Source organism: Cydia strobilella, chromosome 21 (genome assembly GCF_947568885.1).
Source record: "Cydia strobilella chromosome 21, ilCydStro3.1, whole genome shotgun sequence".
Lineage (NCBI taxonomy): Eukaryota > Metazoa > Arthropoda > Insecta > Lepidoptera > Tortricidae > Cydia > Cydia strobilella.
Genome location: NC_086061.1, coordinates 3,948,529 through 3,970,694, shown reverse-complemented (window position 1 = coordinate 3,970,694; position 22,166 = coordinate 3,948,529). Strand labels below are relative to the sequence as shown.

Here is a 22,166-nt window from a genome sequence, read left to right as displayed (position 1 = left end):
CCCATACAACAAACGTGATTTTTTTTGCCGTTTTTTGCGTAGTGGTACGGAACCCTTCGTACGCGAGTCCGACTCGCATTTGGCCGGTTTTTTTTGTATGGGCATGTATAGAATAAACAATATAGGTTAGTTTGTAGATTGCATATTTTACTAATCATTTTATACAAATATGCACTGCAATGAAATACTGTGAATTATAATAGGATACTCAACATATTACTAAAAAAGCTTTAATAAAAAAATAAACTATAAAGTTGTATGAAAAATCACAGATGTAATTTTTATGCTTGTGGAAAAAACCATTACATGACCAATTTTTTCTCATCGCTCGCACAAAGGACTAATACTAAGCTACCTAAAGTAGTGAGGTGGAAATCACTTACAAAATTATGAGGGATGGCCAAAGGCGGGGGGCGCAGTACCTCGCTTCGAGAAAAGGTACGTAGTGTCCTTGCGCTTCGCTTTGCTCGTCTTGGCGGGAGCACTACCGTGCCCCCAGATATATATACAAAAATTGCTCGTTGAAAGGTACATATAAGATACACATATAGGATGACTCACGTAAGACCGGGTCGGGTCCAGGCCGGAGCTTCTACCGTTCGTTTTCTATGGAATGCATCACGTGATCACCGGTCCCGCCCCGGTCTAACGTGTCATCCTTAAAGCGTTTAAGTATAATGAGTTCAATCAATTTATCACTGTCCCAGTTTGGTCCCAGTACAAGTCATCTAACTTAAGTAGGTACGGGTAATTGTCAATAGTGTTGACAGCAGGGTGTCATCTATTGTATATTAGCATGTTGAGCACTAAGACGTTTACATTACCACTCTGAATGGTAAACCAATCCATTAACCTTAATTAATTACTTAAAGTGGCATACATACAATTATCCTGCACACCTCATTACAGAAAACAATATAAAGAATACAGAAAAGAAGAGGTTAAACAACTGGCGGTCTTATCGCTAAATAATAGCTTATCGCTTAATAATATTTTTTTAGTAAAAAGCTATCTCTTCTAGACAACCTTTAGGTAGCGGAAATTCATAAATAACATACTTGTGCATAATAAACTACACTATATCATGTTATTGATTGAAAGGGCTTATTGTGAGAATTTCAGATATATTTTTTTTATAATTTTGTAGTAAATAATTTAGAAGTTACTTAAGAAAATATGCAAAAAAATTACCACAAATGCAAATCAGCAACATGCTTCGTCCAAAACATACCAATGATGATAAACTATACTACTTACGGTAATTTAAGCGATTACTTACAATACAAGGTGCAAGTCTATTGAAATTATTTATTAAACAATTAAATACATAAGATGCTGTTACTTATAAGGCACGTGTACTTACATACTAAATGTCTCACAAAGATTTCAAATAATTAGCTGAAGAAAGTTTATATCGTTTTGTGACATGAAGAGGAAAAAAATAAAATAAAGGTACATATTATGGCTTTTGATGATAAATACTTGCCACGCCACGCATCAAATAAAAGAAAATAAAACGTTAAAGAGCATCTTTCTTAGTCAATAATTAATCGTGCAACCGCTTTTTATCGTGTGTAGGTACCTACCTGGCTTATATTTCACATTTAATGCAATACTACTACTTAATAGCATATCACCTTATTAGTCTGAAATCAATCCATTAGGCTGCCGTGCCATATAATATTTCATTCCAGTGTTGAGTAACAGCTAAGTGACTTCTCACAATTCATTTATACCCCCTTACTTACTCCCTTAAAAAACATGGATACTTTTTTGGACGTGGTCAGACCACTTTACGTCCTTAGTTCTATTTTTTGCATCCGCAAGTACTCAGTTCGTGATGGAATTGCTTCAACCATTAGCCTTAAAGAAATGCTTTTTACAATAAGCGCGAATTGCATTTTGATTTATTTGTACTATTATACTATCCAAAGCACAGAATTAGAGGAGATTTCCCTCAAACTGTATTACCTTGTTATATATGGTCAACATGTGTTTTCTTTCGTCATAATAAGTTGTCATAACATGAGATTGAGTAAGGTATTTGTGGCATTAATCAAAATACTCCAGGAGCTTTACAATTTTGAAAGAAGTCAGCTGTCGTCTAAAGCGGTAAAAAGAAAGTTGAAGATTGCCTGTGGACTTCTGATATATTTATATATTGGGGTCACCATTCCAAAATTCGTATTAGATCCATACTGGAATTGGATCCGATGCTTGTTTCTAGGTCTCAGCCTCATCGTGGACTTTGAAATGTTTTTCATAATCTTTGTTATCAGATTTTTGGCTTTAAAATTCAAAACGTGGTCTAGAGTTATGAGTAAATATTCCTCTGAACAAGAAAATTACAATAGGCAAACTAACTTTATAGACCTAGACAGTACAATACAAGAAATAAGAAATATAAGAAGTTCAAGAAAGAAACATGAAACTGAGAATTTAACTGAAGGTGGACAAGATAGAGCCATAGTTTACGAAGAGTTTGATGGCGACAACAGAGATGAAGCCAAGAAACTGTTTGAAGTTTATGGCCAATTAGTAAATAGTACTAATTTGATGAAATCTGCGTTTCAATTCATCGTACGTGATCTGCTTGCTACTTTTAGCAGTGTGTTTGTTTTTTATATGTTTGAATTTTAAATACATTTTTTTTTTCAGATATTCTTTCACGCATTCACACTTTTCACACAATCATTAGTGTACATCGCAGTGCTCATTTTGTGGGCCAAACTTACTGAAGTGAGTACCATTCATTATAAATTGCATCTTATGTATCAGTTTACTGCCTTAAAGGATTTAAAGTGTTTAAACATAGTTTACAAAACTGTATATTCACCTTCGATGACATTTTTGTATGCTTTATAAGAATTTGTTAATATTTTGTAGATTCAGACAAAAAGATAAAAAAACTGAGGACATAAATATATAGGTACAGACGTGACAATCAGATCTTCTAGTACTCTAGTATCTTGAGTTGGTTACATACTTTTTTTTTTATTGAATAAGGAAACAAATTACAGTTTGTTAGATTATTACAAGACCCATCGTAGGCAATACCTTATGGAGGTTTGTGTGCCGAGAGGAGTTTGAGAATAACATAAAGAAACAATATTATATCCTATATCTTATCATAAGTATGATTCTTAGTATACATAGCTTGTGTCGTTAGTTTTTAATAAGTGCATTTTAACGACTTTTTTATATGTTTACCATTTAAATATTTAGCACAAACAACTTTTGGCAGATCATTCAATATTTTAGGTAATATATACCTGTATGTATGGTATGTATAATATGGTATAATATAATATGTATAATATGGTATGGTATAATATGGTATAATGGTATAATATGGTATAATATATAAGGTATGTGTACAGCCTAGTGCCATATATGTTGTTATATTTGGGTATACAATATTTGTTTTGGTTCTGTAGACAAATGAAACAGCAATTTTGTTTTATCCTCAGTTTGACACGCAAACAAGGAGCGGCGTGTTAATCAGCCACTCCACCGGCATTGTAGCATGGATTGCAAAGGCGTTGGTTTTACAGGCCCTTGTGGGGCATGAGATGGAAGGCCTATACACTGGCGTGCGAGCTTCGCGTACAGCGGCCTGTGTTCTTGTAGGTCGACGCCATGATTGTGAGTTCATTTTTATGAATCAGGTACCAACTTAATACAAACAGGTAGCAGTCATGGTTGCTGATATATTATAAGCAATAGCAGTAGAGTAACCGGCTTTTGAGAACCTTTAATAGGTATACTCCGGAATCACCTCAGTGACTCATCCAGAAAAACATTTTAAGTATTTTTGGTGTAATATCTCTGGTGTTGCAGGCGTCCATAGGCTACGGTGAATGCTTATCATCATCATCAGGTGGGCCGTGTGCTTATTTGCCACCGACGTGGTATAAAATAGAAAGAGGATTTTTTTAAATCTAGTCACGCGGCAGCTTGTCAAGCCAAGTTCAAAATAAGAGAACTGGTGGCCGGCCGTGTGTTATATTCAGGCATCGTAAACTGCGAGCAAAATCCATTGAAGGTTTGTAACTGGTTGTCATACGTCATTTCAATGGATTTCGCTCGCAGTTTACGATGCCTGGTTATATTACACAAACCATTTGGAGCCACTTTTGACCTCTACGTAACTCAAAATCTATTTAACATAAACATGAAATTTAGTTCATTTATTAAGACCCTTCAGGCTAACTAGAACCCCAAATGTCATGAATATAGCTCAACCGGTTATTTAAGATACATACATAAAAAAGCATGCATTCAAGAAATAAATAAATGATTATGATTACATCTACAAATCGGGATTTTTCTCCCTGACTTATTGACTCATGTAGAGATAGAGATAGAGAAATAGAGATAGAGATCTTTATTTGCATACCAGTATGTTACAATACTTACAATGTTTACCAGTATGTATGTAATGACGTACGTACTGACTCACCTAACTTCAGAAACCTAACCCACTACCAGATGACCTAGCAAGTTAAAATTTGGCATCCAGATGGACAATTGTGTGGTTATAAAACTGAGATAAAGAAACAGTGATTTTATTTACACCATTCTTCTTTGTCGGTCCCTCATTACTAAGGATCGTGACCAATCTGCACAAAAAATCCCTATGGGTCGAAGTGTATCCGCAAGGGCCCCCGAAAACCATAAGATAAGATACGGACCGTGACCACTTGGTTTTGCAGCTCCTGTGATTTGTCTCCATCGGTCTCTATCTCCCGTAGCCCTCACAGCTTGGTGGAGTTTGCCTGTGCCCTTCTTAACTTAGTCGGATCATCTAGTTGGTGGGGGATTTGGATACTTGGTAGAAGTTTTGTAGGTACATCTACTAGGACCCCTAGTGTAAATTTCAATCGATAGCATGACGTGATGTACACAAAGTGGCATTTTATATGGGATTTTGAGTTTTAAAAACGTCCGGCTTGGCGCGGTGTTCAAAATCCCATACCAAATAAGAAGAAGTACAGATGTCCGGGGCGGACATAGCATTACTACAGAAATTACATCGTGTTCGCGACATAAACTCCTAAAGTATGATATTTCTTACTCAGTGGCAACGACGCGATCAGCCAAGAATGCTCTGAGATTGTCCAGTAGTCGGCCGTGCCGCTTCAATGCCGTCGGCGCGCTGCCCGTCGACGCTGCGTTACCGCTGCGACTCGCTGCGCTGGTCGGCTCCTACACGGTCGTCTTGTTACAATTCGCGTTGGCATAAATACTCAACGTTTACGTATTCTGTTTTTAAGAGGAAAGGCCGCTTCTCCATACAAATGAAGTCCTCATTTTCCTCTCTGGATATTGACATAATGGAAAATATTTTTACTTAATTAGATGTAAATTAACCATAGCTATGCCCCTACGTTTGACTTTTTTCGTTTCTTTTTATTGTAAAAAGTAGGAGTGAAAAACAGATTTCATTACAAATTTTTAAATGCTTCTAAAACTTATAATAATAAAAAAATCGAAAAACATTAAACGTAGGCACATAGCTGTGGTTGATATACAACCAATTGTCACAAAATATTTTCAATAATGTTCATATTCAGAGAGGAAAATGAGGACTATGTTTGTATGTAAAGGCGATTTCGCGCGGGTCCTCTACTTTCGTCTTAATAATATGCACGTCTTGCGATTGATGGTATTGTTAATAAAAATATAGGTACGCGTGTAATAATCTGTTTTATTTTTGAAATCATCTACGTTTTAACAATGAAATCAAATATAGTTTAGCAGGTAACGGAGATACAAGAAATAGTTATTTGTTTTACAAAGTTGTTGTTGTATGTAAACAAATATTGCCACCGAGTGAAAAACAAACATTTTCACTACACACAAGAAAAATACTAATTGTAAAATAGCACACAAATCAAAGCAAATCGATTCAAAATTAATGTTGTTAAATATTTATCATTCAAATTTCAAAAAAAATAAAATAATCATTTAAAAGTCAATTCTATCAGCTAACATAATAAAACAACATTTGCGTTTGATTACTTTGCCTCACATGTGAATAAAATGCAACTTTCTTATCAGTTCTTGCCTTGCACAATCAAGAGAGACTTTACCAGCTGGTGTGGTAAAAATAAATTTGGTACTGTACTATGTACAATAATTCCGTTGAAACTGCTTCAACACCAAGTAGTAGTAGGGTACAATTCTACGATACAAAGGCAAACTGCAGCAGTACGACGGTGTACGTCACGATTACGCTGAACAGTCGCAGCGGGAACGTTGCGTCGAGTTCGAACATGCCGAACGCCGACATCTTGAGCAGTGTCGCGCGGTTCAAACGCAACACGTTCTTGCAAGTCTTGCGCATGCCTGAAAATGCACGAAAACGGAAAAAGTAGGTAATTGTTTTTCTAAAATTTGGAACTTTTTGTATTTACAAATAAAATTTGCAATTGCGTTCATTCCTGTAGAATAAAGTACCTAACGAAAAATTCTCTTTTGTGCTTATCTTCTTCTTCTTCCTGCCCTTATCCCACGTTATGTAGATTTGGCACAACATGTTTTTCTCGTCCATTCTCCTCTATCTTTCGTCACCTCAGCACTCACTCCTTTCTTTCTCATATCTTCTTTCACGCAATCCATCCATTGTTTTTGGGTCTACCATTCGCAATACAATTACAAAAACAACAACTACAATTTAAAACTATCATATTTCGTTTATCACTTGGAACTGACCTGTAGGTATAGCAGTACTTAAAATCTGAGCACAACAACTTTCAGCAAGATTTATAGTTCTATAAAAATTTTCACAGGCAATGCTCAACGTAGCCAAAAACAGAAAGTTCTTGAAATTCGAAATCACGATGAACATTATTAACATTATATAGAACATTGATTGAAACTGGAAAATGAAAACGAATCTTCAACTAACTGTTTTATTCAACTTATAATACAAATTTGAATAATTTACGACCATGCGGATTATTACAGACACTTACTATGTTTCCTCCAGTACTCGTTTTCTCAATCTCGATCATATATTGCAAATGCATTAAAGCATGCATAAATGTTTGAAACCCATATAATGTAATCTAAAACAATGCCTGCGAATGTGAAATAGTCTAGCCTATGAAATTTTTTCTATCTGGTACCGAAGGGCTATGATGCTTTTGTCGCCATATCATTAATCATTTAATGCGTGAAATGACGATTATCTGATAAGTGATTTATTCGGTATAAAGTCGCGAGGATAACGTATAAGTGAGTAAATGATAGCGTGAGCGACTTAAGGCGTATTTTAAAGAAAAAAACCGACCAAGTGCGAGCCGGACTCGCGCACCGAGGGTTCCGTACTTTTTAGTATTTGTTGTTATAGCGGCAACAGAAATACATCATCTGTGAAAATTTCAACTGTCTAGCTATCACGGTTCATGAGATACAGCCTGGTGACAGACGGACAGACGGACAGCGGAGTCTTAGTAATAGGGTCCCGTTTTTACCCTTTGGGTACGGAACCCTAATAGTTGCTTCATAATCTACCACTTATCTACTTTTTACTTTATGACAATTAAAAATTATCCATGGTTTGAGTTTTTGAAAAATCAATTCTAAAAAAGTTTACTTAAAGCGTATTTTAATGAATAGTTGGTTAAATGACATCCTATCACCACTTATCTACATGTTACAACGATAGTTAAATTATACATGGTTTAAGCTTTTGAAAAATGCATTCTTATTCTTAAGTAAGGCGTTTTTTAAAGTGAAACAGTCCATCGCCTCAAATTTAACCGTCTTTAACATGTCGGATTACAGCATTAGTAAAATTCTACTTTATTTCTAGTACTTAGTTCATAGTCTTTAATATAAGCTGCATTATCGGACTAAGGGAGACCCGGCTACAATACTTAATTCACGAAGGCTGATATTTGCTCCCAATTTTATACAACATTTTAAGGACAATAGACTAAAAACTTTAAAACACAGGTTTAAGACGTCAAACTCTCTCTATCTGTCAAAATCAAATAAATTGTAGATAAGCAAAGAATAATTGGGAATAAAACTATGAAAACGGATTATATCCCGTATATTGAATTTATAACTTCATTTAATAAAGGCTTTATCGGCATATCAAAAACCGAAAAACTTTATTGCAAAATTACCTTACCTTTAAGAATATTAACATATTATAGGTACATCAAACATCTTTAATACAATAAATATATAAACCGTATGCTTTTTTATTTATGTATTTGCGTTGTATTTTATTTATTTATTTATCATAAAGTAGAAGTTTGTTGGCGAGTTTGCGCTTATTTTTAGAGTTCCGTACCTCAACAGGAAATATGGACTTCAACTTACCGGAAACTGATACACTTTGTTGCTTAAACAAAATGCTTTAATTATATCAGTATATGCATTGAACATATCATATTCAGAGACTGCAGAATGTAATACTTCTTCTTCAGGTGTGATATGTATGTTCTTATTTTCTTCCATTTTATGAATCCAAGCGAGTAACTCATTTTTGATAATTACAACAGATCGGATGACGTGAACTAGTTGCATATCAAACACCATCGGTGGTACGATCATAATAAAAGTCACCAGCCAATTAAGAATATCGAAATTAATAAGACAACCTACTATAAGCCAAAGAAAAACGTATATACTAACAACCAACATTACCCAGACCCAATTTTGGATTTTGTGTTTATAGAGAAATTCTTGTTTGTCAATTTTTAAAAAGTCAAGCAAATGTTGCAATTTGATAATAAGTTCAACGACATAGGCTCTCTGGAACGAACTGACAATATATATAATAATTGACGATAAAAAATAAAATGCTAAATCGAAATAAAGCAAAAAACTAAGAACACCAGTGTCAGTACCATTGTAATAATATGAAAAACGACAAACGTGGCTCAATGTAAGAGCAGTACAACCGATTATGGACTTTATGTAAGAGGACACATGGTTGTCAGGAGTGATGAAATTGTTGATGATGCTGAAACTAGGCATTAAAAAGCAAGACTGTACAAATTTTAGAGGAAACAACATAGCTTGGAAATCCGTATCAAGTATATTGTTTATCAGGTACTCAGTTTGGATCCTCCTGTTTATTTTCATTTTGTTCTTGACGAATTTATCACTTTTCATTTTAGTCATGTTTTTACTGAAAAACCCTGTTATTCGTGTAATCTCTTTGAAATTTTTAATATTACTTGGGAAAAGGTGGGGCACGGCAAGGTAGTTATCTTGATAATCATATTAAAAGGAAACTGAAAGTAGGTAAGTATATTGGACTCAAAGAAACTTATCTGCCATCAAAAGTACGAGTCCTTTTCAAGAATTCATGTGTTAGGACTAATAGGTCTAATGAATTGACTGTTAATGATTAATGATGAAAGAAGATTGATTGATAGTTTAACAAAAGATAGAATTTTATGTATTGATTATTTGGCCCTTTATACAATTTTAAAAGTTTTCTCTCTCTCTGTCTTCCAAGCTATATAACCCACATGTTGACGGGGTCGGCTTTCCGAATTTTTCGCTTGCACTTCGCTCTATCCTCGACATCGTCCTCGGATACTTTGCACCCAACCATATCTTTTAGCACTACGTCTTTCCATCTTGTTTTCGGTTTACCTCTGCCTCTTTTACCGGGGATGGAAAATCGTAGTGCTAAATTTCCAACGTAGTCTGGTGGTCTCCACCTTACGTGGCCATACCATCGCAGCCTACTCTACTGCATTTTGTCGGCGATGTCACGCACGCCCAGGCTGTCTCGCACGTACTCGTTGCGGATTTTGTCGAGCCTGCGGCAGTATCATGGTCGCATTTTTATCACTTGTCATGTGATGCGTCACTTTCGCACTTACATATTTGTTAGAACGTGACGGGCATGATGACAGATGATAAGAAACGGACTATCATAGCCCTACTGGTAACGCTGCACATCCACAACCGCACAATTTTAAAAGTTTTATCCTAAAGTAAATATAGTTACATATAATTTAGTATAAAAAGTGTTGGATTATTGGTATGAATATTTCTGGAAGCAGTTATATGGATGCAGTTTTCAATATCTCCCTGAAATCTTCGGGCTTTATTTATATTTATGTTAACCAACTTACTATTTTATTCCTAGTCTAAAATTATTAATACTTACAGCTCATAAAACAAAATCTTAGTTTGGTCTGTTTTTAGGCCAGATGCTCATTACTTGAATTGGCTTGTAGGTAAATTACACATTTTGATAATTGTATTGTATGTCAGCTGTCTTGAAGCAATTAAAGGGTTTCTGTCCCAGAAGTAAAGAGATAATTTTCAGTCTTACTGGCCTTTACGACTTTTATTTATACCAAAACTATCCTAATGTACTATACTGAAGGGTTCAAATTAAAAAAGGGGAAAATTTTGCGGCCAAGGTGGTAACAAATATCTGAACACGCTACATGCATCTATTAAGACGGAGTGCGTGTTCAGATATTTTGGAGCACCTAGGCCGCTCCGATGTATCTGATGGGGACTGTACTATCTATTGAATAGACTGCTGTGATTCAGCCGATAAGGAGATTTTAGGTCTGGAGATATTTTCAAACAACATTAACATTTAACATTATTTTTATTTTTAGTATTATGCTTTAGTTTTAATTTTATTAACTAATTTATTTGTGTAAATAAATATACTATGTTTTTAAAACATAACACATAATGATACTGACATAAGTTACTGAAACAAGTTTTTATTGCTTTTTCTCTTTTAATATCAAACCTCAATTTTGCATAAATACTGCAAATTATTTATAACTTAATACATAGACATTATACATCACTAGCAAAGCCTAAAACTAAACTAAAGAACCTACTTACTACTCGGACAAGCCACTCCGCATCGTTTTCGGTGCAATGGTGCCCATCAAGGTAAGGCGACAGAAATAAAAGTGACCTAACTCCTGCAGGCGACGGTCGTTTTTAATTTTAATTAAATTCAATGTTCAAAAGTTATAATTGAATGAAACTATAACAATTGACAATACATTTTTTAATTAGAAATAATACCCCCGACGTATTATACATCCATTGAACTATTTAAAAATCAAGTTTATGTTTGTGCAAGCTTAAGGGCCACCCCACACCCACACTAGCGTCTCCCGAGCGTCAGCGTCTAGTCAAAACTATGGCCGCTGCTCGACGCAACGTCGACGCAACTGCGCAGCGACGTCATTATCCATAGCGCTGCGCCGACGCTCAAAAGACGCTAGTGTGGGGTGGCACTAACCCGTCGTTATATTAGAAATCTTTGAAATTCAAAAAATAAAACAGCACGACATGACTAGGACTCATACTCATACCCGTCCCACACTATACCTGTTACTCGTACTCGTACTCGTACCTGTACAATACTCATGGTCATACCAAGCTATACTTGTATTCATCCAATACTCATACCCAAGTCCCCATCCCTTACCATACCCGCACACTAGTGCCATATGTATGGTATGAACCTATACCATATTCATATTCTTACCATACTCATTGTCATACCATACTCATACTATACACATCTTTATACACACATCGTACATCTTAGACCTTTACCTACTATTTGTTGGAACTGCAAAAGTAACTTTTTAATAAAATATATTCATATGGGACTACAAACTTACTTATGCAGTTCCTAAATCTTTAAAACGAGACTAGGACGACAAGAAGGCGAACTGCAGTAACACGACGCAGTAAGTCACGAGCACGTTGAGCAGCCGCACCGTGAACGTTCCGTCGAGTTGGAACAGGCCGAACGCCGACATCTTACGCAGCAACGCGCGATTCAGCCGCAACACGTTCTTGCAAGTCTTGCGCATTTCTGAATTTTATAAAAAGATCTTAAGTAGTTACTTTATACGTAATATAGAAATTAGAAAGCTGCTCATTGGAGTCGTTGGAAAGGTGTTTTAGGTACAAGAATTTTTTTTCCCCTCACTAGCTCGGAAAGCCGTCTTTTATCCTTTAAAACAAGCGGGGAAAACGCATTTTATCCACTAGTGGGGAAAGTAATTTGACCTTGGATGGAGCGTGTTTAAGTAGCTTTTGACAGATAACAAAACGTAAAACGCTCATAATAATGGTTCGTTCGATATTAATTATCATTAAATAAATTGTTTGAGAATTTAATAAAAAAATACCAAATTTGGCTTTATTCAATGATTTTAAGTCATAAACCTTAAATTCCATAAGAAACATTTGTTTTTTTAAATGAATGTAATTCTGAACACACAAGATGAGTCGATGCAATTTCAAAACGCATCGTCAGAAATGTCAACATTGTCAAATAATTGTCAACAAAAAATTTCTCACCGACTCCGACACGTAAAAATACACGACTTCCAGTTTTCTGTTATAATATCGTATTATCGTAAAAAAATGAGTGATTCCAGTGATGAAGATGATCTAACGCCTGTGCTATCCAGCACTTTCCTCGCTATAATGAGGGGAAAAGTTTTGTGTTACACACGGGTGCAAATGTATTTTACTTCTCGTGTGTTGAAACACTCGCTACGCTCAGGATTCTATTTTAGAACCACTCGCTTCGCTCGTGGTTCAACTATAGAATCCTTTCGCTTACTCGTGTATCAATTCCACACTCGCGGGTAAAATACAACTTTGCACCCTTGTATAACAAATAACTATTTTGATTAAATAATTTTATGATAATATTAATTGTCAGACCAAGCTAAGACTATGTCTGACTGCATATGGGTCTACTTTATGGGTCTGACTCTGTGTATCATAATCATGTTAAACCTTTGGTATAAGAACTAAATGGGTGGGCTTCAAAACCTGTTGTTTTGAAGCCTACTTTATATTTAACCCCTAGATATTCGAGACTCATGCATTCAATTTGAAATGATAAAATGATAAAATGAGTCTCATACTAACCGTTTGGTTTACTGTAACTCAAAAGCTGGGCACAAGAACTTTCAGCAAGTTCCACAGATCTTTAAAAATTTTCGCAGGCGATGCTTAATACTACCATTAACAAAATACCCTTCATATTCCAAGCAATTTGCAGAACAACGTCCATCGTGGATTGATACTGAAATATTAAAATAGATTTCAATCTATAGTTGAACAAAGAAGCACAGAAAAGTTAAAATTTTTAAAATCCGTAGTTTGATTTAAAGAACATGATTTTTGTAAACTTACGAAACTTAGTTCGGGACTCGTTTTTCGAAGTTTGATTACAAGTTCCAACCCAACTAAAATGTGTATGAACGTTTGGAATCCATAATAGGTAAACTGAAAAGAAAATTGATTAATGTTTCAGACAATTTTTAGGCCCCTATAATTTCAAAAAATTCCATCACCTTACCGAAAATTGGTACACTTTATTGCATAAACGAAATGCTTTTATCACATTAACGTATGCAGCGAACATTTCGCTTTCAGATACAGCCGCATTTATAATATCGTCTTGAGTTGTGATGCATAATTTCTTATATTCTTCCATTATATGATTCCAGGCAAGTAGCTCGTTTTTTATCATAACAACAGTACGAGTAACAGTAACTACGTGCATATCATAAATTAACATTGGTACTGTCAATGTTAAATTTACCAACAGATCAAGAAATCTAACACGTTGACTAGCAAAAATCCAATGAAAAACGTAGACACTCAAAACCATCAACACGCTGTACCAATTACGGTTCTTGTGCTTGGAAAGGAATTGAACTTTGTCAATTTTAATAGAATTGAGCACATGTTGCAATTTAATAATAAGCTCAACGACGTTAGTTCTCTGAGATGAACTGACAATGTGGGTCACAATTGATATTAAAGAAAAAAATACGAAATCGTAATAGAAAATTAAATCCACAACACCACTGTTAGTATTTATAAAAACTTCAGTACTAAAATAATAAAAACGAAGAAGGTGGCTCAACACAATCATAAAAGTACCTATAAAAGATTTGATATAACACGACACACAGTTTTCGGGAGTGATGAAATCACAAGTGATTCTAAAATGGGACATCAAGAAGAAAGACGGGACTAAGTCTATAGGAAATAGCATGGATTGGAACTCTTTATCAATTATGTTGTTAAGCAGGTACTCGGTTTGGAGATTCCTATATATTTTAGTTTTCCTTTCGACGTAACTGTGTATTTTAGTTTCGTCATGCTGTAAAATCATGTTTATTTCTTGTTTTTTTTTTGTCGATGAAAAAATAAGATACTTGATTACTCTGCAGTAAAATTTACATTGAAATGTTCGTTATTTTGGTAAAAAGCCAATCAAATTAAGTAGAGACCACGCTTAATTAGTAAATGTGTTAAGGCAAATAAAATTACAACACAACCTAATTAATTAGTTTTTACGTATAGGCTATTTGGCTATGTAAATTTTCTAAAATTTGGTTTGTTGGTAAAAACTAGCCAAGTCTAATTCTTTATAATTTCAGGATTTTCTACACAGCACAGAACTTGGCACCCATATAGATCTCAATTCTTCTGTTGGCGAGTCAACGACGACACATATTCTTAATATTGAACTTGGCTCTCATTTTTCATTTACGTTTTTGTTGGGATTTGTTTTACAAGGGGGCAAAGTTGTTGTTTAACCTCTCGTGCTTATATTGATACCCGAGCACGCGAAAGATTCCAAAATTAAACTGCGAGCGCAGCGAGTGGTTCGAAAAGTCTTCTATCGAAAAACTTGAGCGTTGGGAGGGTTTCAAGGCGCGAGGGTTAAACAAATTTTGCCACGGAGTGAAACACAAAATTATTCACCACCAACCCAAGGAAAATACTAACTGTAAAATATCAAACAAAATCAAAGCAAATGAATGTTATTAAATATTTATAATTCAAAATCATCATTTAAAAGTCAATTCTACCAGCCCACATAGGAAAACTACTCAAAATTTGCATTTAGTTACTTGCCACACATGGATAAAATGAAACTTACTCATCAGTTTTTGAACAACTAAAGGGGCCCACTGACTATCAGTCCGCCGGACGATATCGGCCTGTCAGTTGTTCGGAACTGTAAAATTTTTGTTCTAACTGACAGGCCGATATCGTCCGGCGAACTGATAGTCAGTGGGCCCCTTAAGAGAGCTTTTACCAGCTGGTGTGGTGAAAAATAAATATAATATATTGATTGTCTCAATTAGTTAGTCTGTTCAAGGGTACACATAAAACATTCCGAAATTGGAGGTAAGGAAATCTGTAAAATGTATGGCAAGAACTTATTTTATATATTTTTTTTGTATGAATTAAGGTTATCTGGGGGCACTGTAATATCCCCGCCAAGACATTTCTAATAGGTTTTCCTATCATCTATAGGTAGTATAGCCCGCCATACTCTTGTTTTTAATTGATGATTTGCTTGACATAGTAGATAGCCTCATTATCTAAATTGTCTTGTGAATTATGATGTGAATTGTGAGTTACTATATCCAAATTGAAGAAATAAAGAGTGGTTTCTTAATGGTAAATGTCAATTAGCATTATCTAACGAGCGAGCGAAGCGAAGTTGTTACATTTAACTTGGACCACACGTCTGGATATTGGCACGTCCTGGCATTTCTAAGTTTTTGCTAGTTTGTGTCGCGATAATTTTAGTAAATTTGTTCTAATTTAAATTCTAATCATCGTGAGCCAATCTAATACTTCCCTTGTTAAGATTAAAGGCTGTTATGTTATGATTGTCATAATATATTAAAGTAAAAGCTTTTTTCGTTATTCTTGACCTTTTGAAAAACTGACAAAACGACACTTTCTTCACAAGTTTCTCTGGTTTTTCTTCTTCTCTAGTTGGCACTGCTTCAGCTCCACCCAACGTTTTTCTAATGTTATCAATCCTTAGCATCACGACTTTGGATTCTTAAGTCGGATGTCTGTGTCTGTGGTACGCGACAGCTTGTACAGCTTCTTCCTGTTTTCCCTTCCTTATTAATAATACGGGCGACTTTCAGTATCAGAGTTAAGGCGGCTCCCAGCACAGTGATAATTAAGCATACGTAACACATCAGTGAGTACTGTAGATATCCCCCTGTAACATTATCAATAGTTGGATTACGTAGAGTGCCAGGTTTGTTAAGGCATGCAGTAAACTAACAATGGCGACTACTTAATAATCGTCGATATTTTATGAAAATGGGGCGTTATAGAGGTGTTACCAAATTTTTTAACTGCAGACTACGAATGTGCAATGTGAGTGGAATTAAAAAAGTTTAACCTTAATAATTATATTCAATATGTGAGAAATGTTTTACTCATTCCATTTGTTTAGTGGTAGTGCTTCAGTTAATTTAAAGCTATGATAATATAATATTCTTAATATAATATATAATATAATATTCTTAAGGATTAATAAATAAAGAGAATAATAATAAGCCCGCAGGGCAGCTTGTGGCGAGCTGTTGGGGAGTAACGACCCCACGGACCCGAGTGCTCCCGTGAGTCGGTCAGGGTCTCCGTCTCCGGCGTGTCTTCATCGGTCGGAGTGGACCCCAAGGGGACCTGCAGGACTCTCAGCTCTGGCTTGCCTTCATTGGCCGTCCAGAGAGGAGTCGTTAGAGCTATATGCTCCAGGGGTGGAAGTGAAAGATGCATAAGACGCGAGTTAGCACAGTGGCTGGTAACAGCCACTGGGTAGAAAGCGGCGCACACCTCTCGACACCCCTGAGCCGCTCACACCGGTGTTGCTCCTGGTCGTCTTCACGACGGCAGTTTCAGGGGCCCATCTAGCCGGCGGCGAGTCACCACCTGCCTCGATAACGTGTACAGACATTGTTATGGCAGGTGTCCGGACCTCTCAGCAATAGCCCGATCTTTTGACCAGACAAACTTCAATACCATAACCGGCACTCTTTTCCACTGTATTTATAATAGCCCCTACGCCTGTTGGGACCGATTTACGGGTAACTATTTGTACCCGTGAATGGGTTCTAGCAGGTGTATTACATAACAGCAAACTTCTCCAAAGGGCCTCTACGTGTTGGATCAAATGACCGGGATGTATATACCCGTGAGTTTATACGAGATACAAATAATAATAATAATAAGGACATGACGGAGCTAGGCCTAACGCCAGCAATGACTAAAGTTCGCAACAAGTGGCGATCAAGTATCAGGAGGGCCGACCCCAAATAGGGAATGCGCCAGGAGAATGATGATGATGATGATAATATAATATTCTTAAAGCTTCAGATGCGGAACAGTACCAATTCTCATGAGAATGAAATGGTAGTCAACAAACCTGATCTGTAAGATACTGCTTTCCCGAACGAGCTATCTTTATTGTTTATTATAGGTTCCTTTGCAGAAAAGATTTAGATAAATTACAAATAAATTAAGTGCCATCATCCTGAAATTTCATGAAACTTGGCTTGAACATTCTTGTTACATATTATATCTATGTCTGGTATATGCTAGAAATTGTAATCCAAATAAAAAACTTCTACATGCTGATTTTCTTTGTAAGTTACACGTTTTGGCAGCAGTCTTGTGACTTAAATCATTTAATAAAGAAAAAACTACCTAATAGGACTGACACCAGCATGCCTAGCCCATACACCAGCATCATGCAGGAGGGCACGGTGCCGCACATGGCTGGCATGACTGGCAGACCTCTGCAATATAGACGGGGATGATCAGGAAGCTTGCGACGCTACCGCCTGCGATGAACATGGCCGCCAACAGCGCTTCCACGCGGTTGGTCAACACGATGATGGCCCTCGCTAGCTGGAATAGTTAGAATTACTTAAACATATATATTTTTTATTCAAGAGAAAATTCACCGCTTCAGGCAGGATTCGAACTTGCGACCTGGAATATTGCACTAAGTGAAGGTTGCCAAATCCATGCAAACTTTTCCACTTCTTTCTTTTGTTTGTGGAAGAAGAGGGGGGAGGCCTTTGCCCAGCAGTGGGACACAATAGGCTCGTAATAATAATAATAATAATTTCTTTTGTTTGTTACACGCCTAACGGAGGTGCATAGCAACATCTACCGTAAGAATATTCTATCTTAACAGCACCGGATAGGAGTCGAATGACGTAAAACGTAGAATGACGTTCAGGGCCAGTCTATTAAAGGGCATATATAGATAGAGTTAGACCAAGACCAGTCTGCAACAAATTTGATAGCAAGTGTTATTTATACGTCATACTTAAGTAATTTCATAGAAGTTTGACGTTTAAACCAAAACTTCCACTGCGTGTGCTATGAAAATCGTTGCAGACTTCTCTTGGTCTTACTTCTAGATAGTGTTTATTGGTAAAAAAAAAATTACATGTTATCAATTAATTTTGAGTAGCAAAACAAACAAACATAGGCAAGATAAAATCTTCTTGGCCTATCAATGGTTCTCTCTTAACATTGGCTACATTCAATTTCAACATTTATTCAGAAAAAAAATAGGTCCATGGGGTCCCAGCGCGCATAAGTTGTTTGCAGAAATCGCGAAGCGTCTGGTTGACGTATCTGGTGACCGAAGAGCTGGCGGCTTTCTCGCACAACGTATCAGCATTGCGATACAGCGGGGAAATGCCGCCAGCATCCTTGGTACAATGCCTCAAGGGCCTATTTTAGATTTAAGCTAGTTATTAATTTCGTTTACGTAGTACCACTGTATATATCTTGTATGTAAATAAATGGTCACGAGGGCACTTCTACACGTCAACATGAAATTTACATACCTACAATAAAAAAAAACGCATCAACAATTATAAAATACAACTGCAAATATCAATTCAAAATTCGCAACATTATAGATTGCTTCGGGATTTCATGTTGGATATTGGACAGTATCCGTTGAAATTGCCTGGGTGATAATAATTGGTAAACCCATTAAAACATAATAAGGAAATTGACCATCAGATTTTTAGATAATTTAAATTTTTAATCACAACATTATCATGTTTATTTAGCTATCAGGTAGTTTGTAAAGTTTTAAGTATTTAAATACGCACATGGCAATGTAAAGATAACTACAATTTATGACATACCTAACTGCATCTTTAAAGCACCTCATTCTTGACAGATAATTCAAAATGCATTAGATTTGTTGACTTTTCATCATCTTCCTCGCTTTGTCCCGGCATTTTGCCACGGCTCCATGGGAGCCTGGGGTCCGCTTGGCAACTAATCCCAAGAATTGGCGTAGGCACTAGTTTTTCCTTCACCGAAAAGCGACTGGTAAATATCAAATGATATTTCGTACATAAGTTCCGAAAAACTCATTGGTACGAGCCGGGGTTTCAACCCGCGACCTCCGGATTGCAAGTCGCACGCTCTTACCGCTAGGCCACCAGCGCTCTCTCTTACCGCTAGGCCACCAGCGCTCTCTCTCAGATTTGTTACTTTTAAAAATAAGAAATTATGAAAGCAGACATTAAAAAAAAATAGTTTATTTACCAAAAAATTATACATTGTTTTATTAACCTATGATATCCACACTAGGCTAGGCCTGTCTTGTGGAGTCAGTTGAGACAATTCCAATTTTTAATTAACATCTTCCTACGCTGAAGTTTTGACATTGTGCTAATACTAGGTGATACATATAGCTTAAAGTAATATTATATAAAAATAAAAACTAAAAATAAAAACTTATTAAATTTGTTTACTAACAATGATGGCGATAACGTTTCCATCTAGCAATGTGCAAGTGCATTCTCAAAATTTATTGATTTAAACTATTACACAACGTTTTTAACTGTTGACGACAATTTCATTTAACATTTAGCTATATCACATATTGGCGTCTATTTTTTTTAAATGTAAATATGGGCCACTCATGCGCTGCCAACCTTTGAGAACCCTAAATACCTGCTTCTTGAAGAACCCCATGTCATAGCGCAAGAGAAACACCTTAGAAGGTAGCTCATTCCACAACTTGCACGTTCTGGGCAAAAACGAGCGAGATTTTAAACACTTACTGACACCACAGAAATGAAAACTTTCTTCATTTGTGGTTCCCATTGTGTTCAGACATGTCATTTCGAGTGACAGGTGTAAAAACACGAAAATACTCAGAGACTGAACCATCTGATATCACCCTCAGCAGAGCGCGAGCCACGCGAATAGCGTACTAGCGGTGATTCGTCAGATCTGCGGCGGTAGCACGGTCGCATTTTTATCGCTTGTCGCCATGCCTGTCACGTTCTAACAAGTGAGTAAGTGCGAAAGTGACGGGCATAGTGACAGGCGATAAAAATGGAACCATGCCTCGCGCGCAGGGACGCTTGCTTATCTAATGATAAGAGAACAGTCCACACTCACCACATGCGTCACCGCTGCCAACATCGTACATTTATTTCGACCTAACACATCGAGCAGCAATCCCATGACAGGGGTGAAGATCAGTTCACCAACAGACAGCATGCTGCCGTATATCGCCGCTTCGAATCCCGTCATAGGCCGGTGTAAAGACGTGTCCTCGGATTTGAAGAGGCTTGGTCGTGAAGGCAGGCCATGAGAAGGAGATGACGAGACGAGACTCATGCGGATGAAGCATACTGTGCAAAAATCAAGTTTCTGAATACACGACTACTACGACTACGTACGTATCTTAGCTTATTATATATTTATTTAATCCTTTCTTAGTGGAGCCCTACAACATTTACAGAATATAGTAGTAATGTTTCAAATTACAAGGTACCTTGAACGGCTGTGCGTTGCCTATCGGTATCTACATACGTAACTGCTTTGGTTACATATTTAGATGAAGGATGAAACAATACCTCAAAAACATAATCGCACCGATGAAGGGTGAATGCAATCTTGTTTAAAAAAATTCTTCGTGTATGTAGCTCCCCTACACATAATATTTTTTAAGGTTCCGTACCCAAAGGGTACCCTAGGGGACCCTATTACTAAGACTCCACTGTCCGTCTGTCTGTCTGTCACCAGGCTGTATCTCATGAACCGCGATAGCTAGACAGTTGAAATTTTCTCAGATAATGTGTTTCTGTTGCCGCTATAACAACAAATAATAAAAAGTACAGAACCCTCGGTGGGCGAGTATTTAACTACTTCTGACGTCAGAAAAGGCCGACCGCCGTTGACAATATACCTAATGAATAGCACTGTCTCGAATCGCGTCCCTATTCACTATTCACTTGGTTTATGTTCAATAACATACATAATACGTATACAGCAAGTATTATTATTTCTTATTTTTATTTATGCTAAAATGTTATTATGTTTTCTAACACATTTGCTCAAAACGACGTTTTTATTCCACCGATTTTTGGCTCATAATCCTAGATATTAAACACGCGTGCTTTTTCCGTATAACACTCGTGCTTTTTCATTATATTATCAGACTGAGTTAAGAAGGTGATAGGTTGATAATAATATGCATTGAAACGGAGCCTTTTTTAATTGGTCGGACTGGCGGGCACCGGCGCCCCCCGCCTGCCGCGGCCCGGCCGGCCTACCCGTGGCCGGGGCGAGGGGCGGCCGACAGTATGACAGATGCAGGACTTTTACTGTCTTAACAATTAAAATTTGATTAATATGAAAGTTTATTTTTTTTCCTCGCAAATGTGTTGAAAACGTCGTATGAAACGCGTGTGCATTGGTCGTTACACAAGAGGCGATATTGTGCGCGCGAGCTGTAAGCACTTAGCACACTTGTATTATATTCTCCGTTAAATTTGTTACATTTTTGTTAAGGTCCAGTTCTGATGACGAGTTCCATGAGGAATTGAGGGAACTTGTTAAGTTTTATAAGCATACTTACAACGATTATTATATTGATATATACAAATCGAGTATTTCAATTTAAACAGTGCCATTGAAATGGAACCTGATGAAGACAAAAATAGAACACCTCATCGACAAGTGTTTTTAGATATATTCTGGATTAATTGTGATTGTTAGAAGATGCACTATGGTCGTAAATAATTTTAATGGCGTTTTAAATTGTTTCGAGAAGTTGGTCTTTGTCTGTTAAATGTTATAAATTATTGAAATCGGTTTATTAAACCCATATTAAAGTTATATTTTTAACACAAAAGAAAAATGTATCGTCTAAGATGAGAATATAAATAAACAGACGACACATAGTTTTACATGGCGTTTACAGACGTAAAACCCATATATTACGACGTTTCTAAAGTTAATCCCTTAATGGTTTTAAATTGTTTGCTCTGGCTTTTAAATATCTC

At 36.5% G+C, this 22,166-nt stretch overlaps 3 protein-coding genes across 3 annotated transcripts in view; 2 read left to right on the top strand and 1 right to left on the bottom strand.

The window, feature by feature from the left end:
* LOC134751013 (uncharacterized) overlaps positions 1 to 22,166 on the top strand; it is a 182,143-nt gene that overhangs the window by 151,082 nt on the left and 8,895 nt on the right. The gene's annotated exons all lie outside the window — the stretch shown is intronic.
* On the top strand, positions 397 to 2,759 carry LOC134751250 (uncharacterized). Its single transcript, XM_063686635.1, has 2 exons — positions 397 to 438; positions 1,708 to 2,759. Exons 1-2 carry the CDS (start codon positions 397 to 399, stop codon positions 2,638 to 2,640), a joined length of 975 nt encoding a protein of 324 aa, XP_063542705.1. The 3' UTR covers positions 2,641 to 2,759.
* LOC134751249 (uncharacterized) lies at positions 6,187 to 8,542 on the bottom strand. The gene is made up of 3 exons (XM_063686634.1): positions 8,341 to 8,542; positions 6,718 to 6,742; positions 6,187 to 6,351 (listed from the first exon to the last, which is right to left on the bottom strand). Exons 1-3 carry the CDS (start codon positions 8,476 to 8,478, stop codon positions 6,188 to 6,190), a joined length of 327 nt encoding a protein of 108 aa, XP_063542704.1. The 5' UTR covers positions 8,479 to 8,542; the 3' UTR covers position 6,187.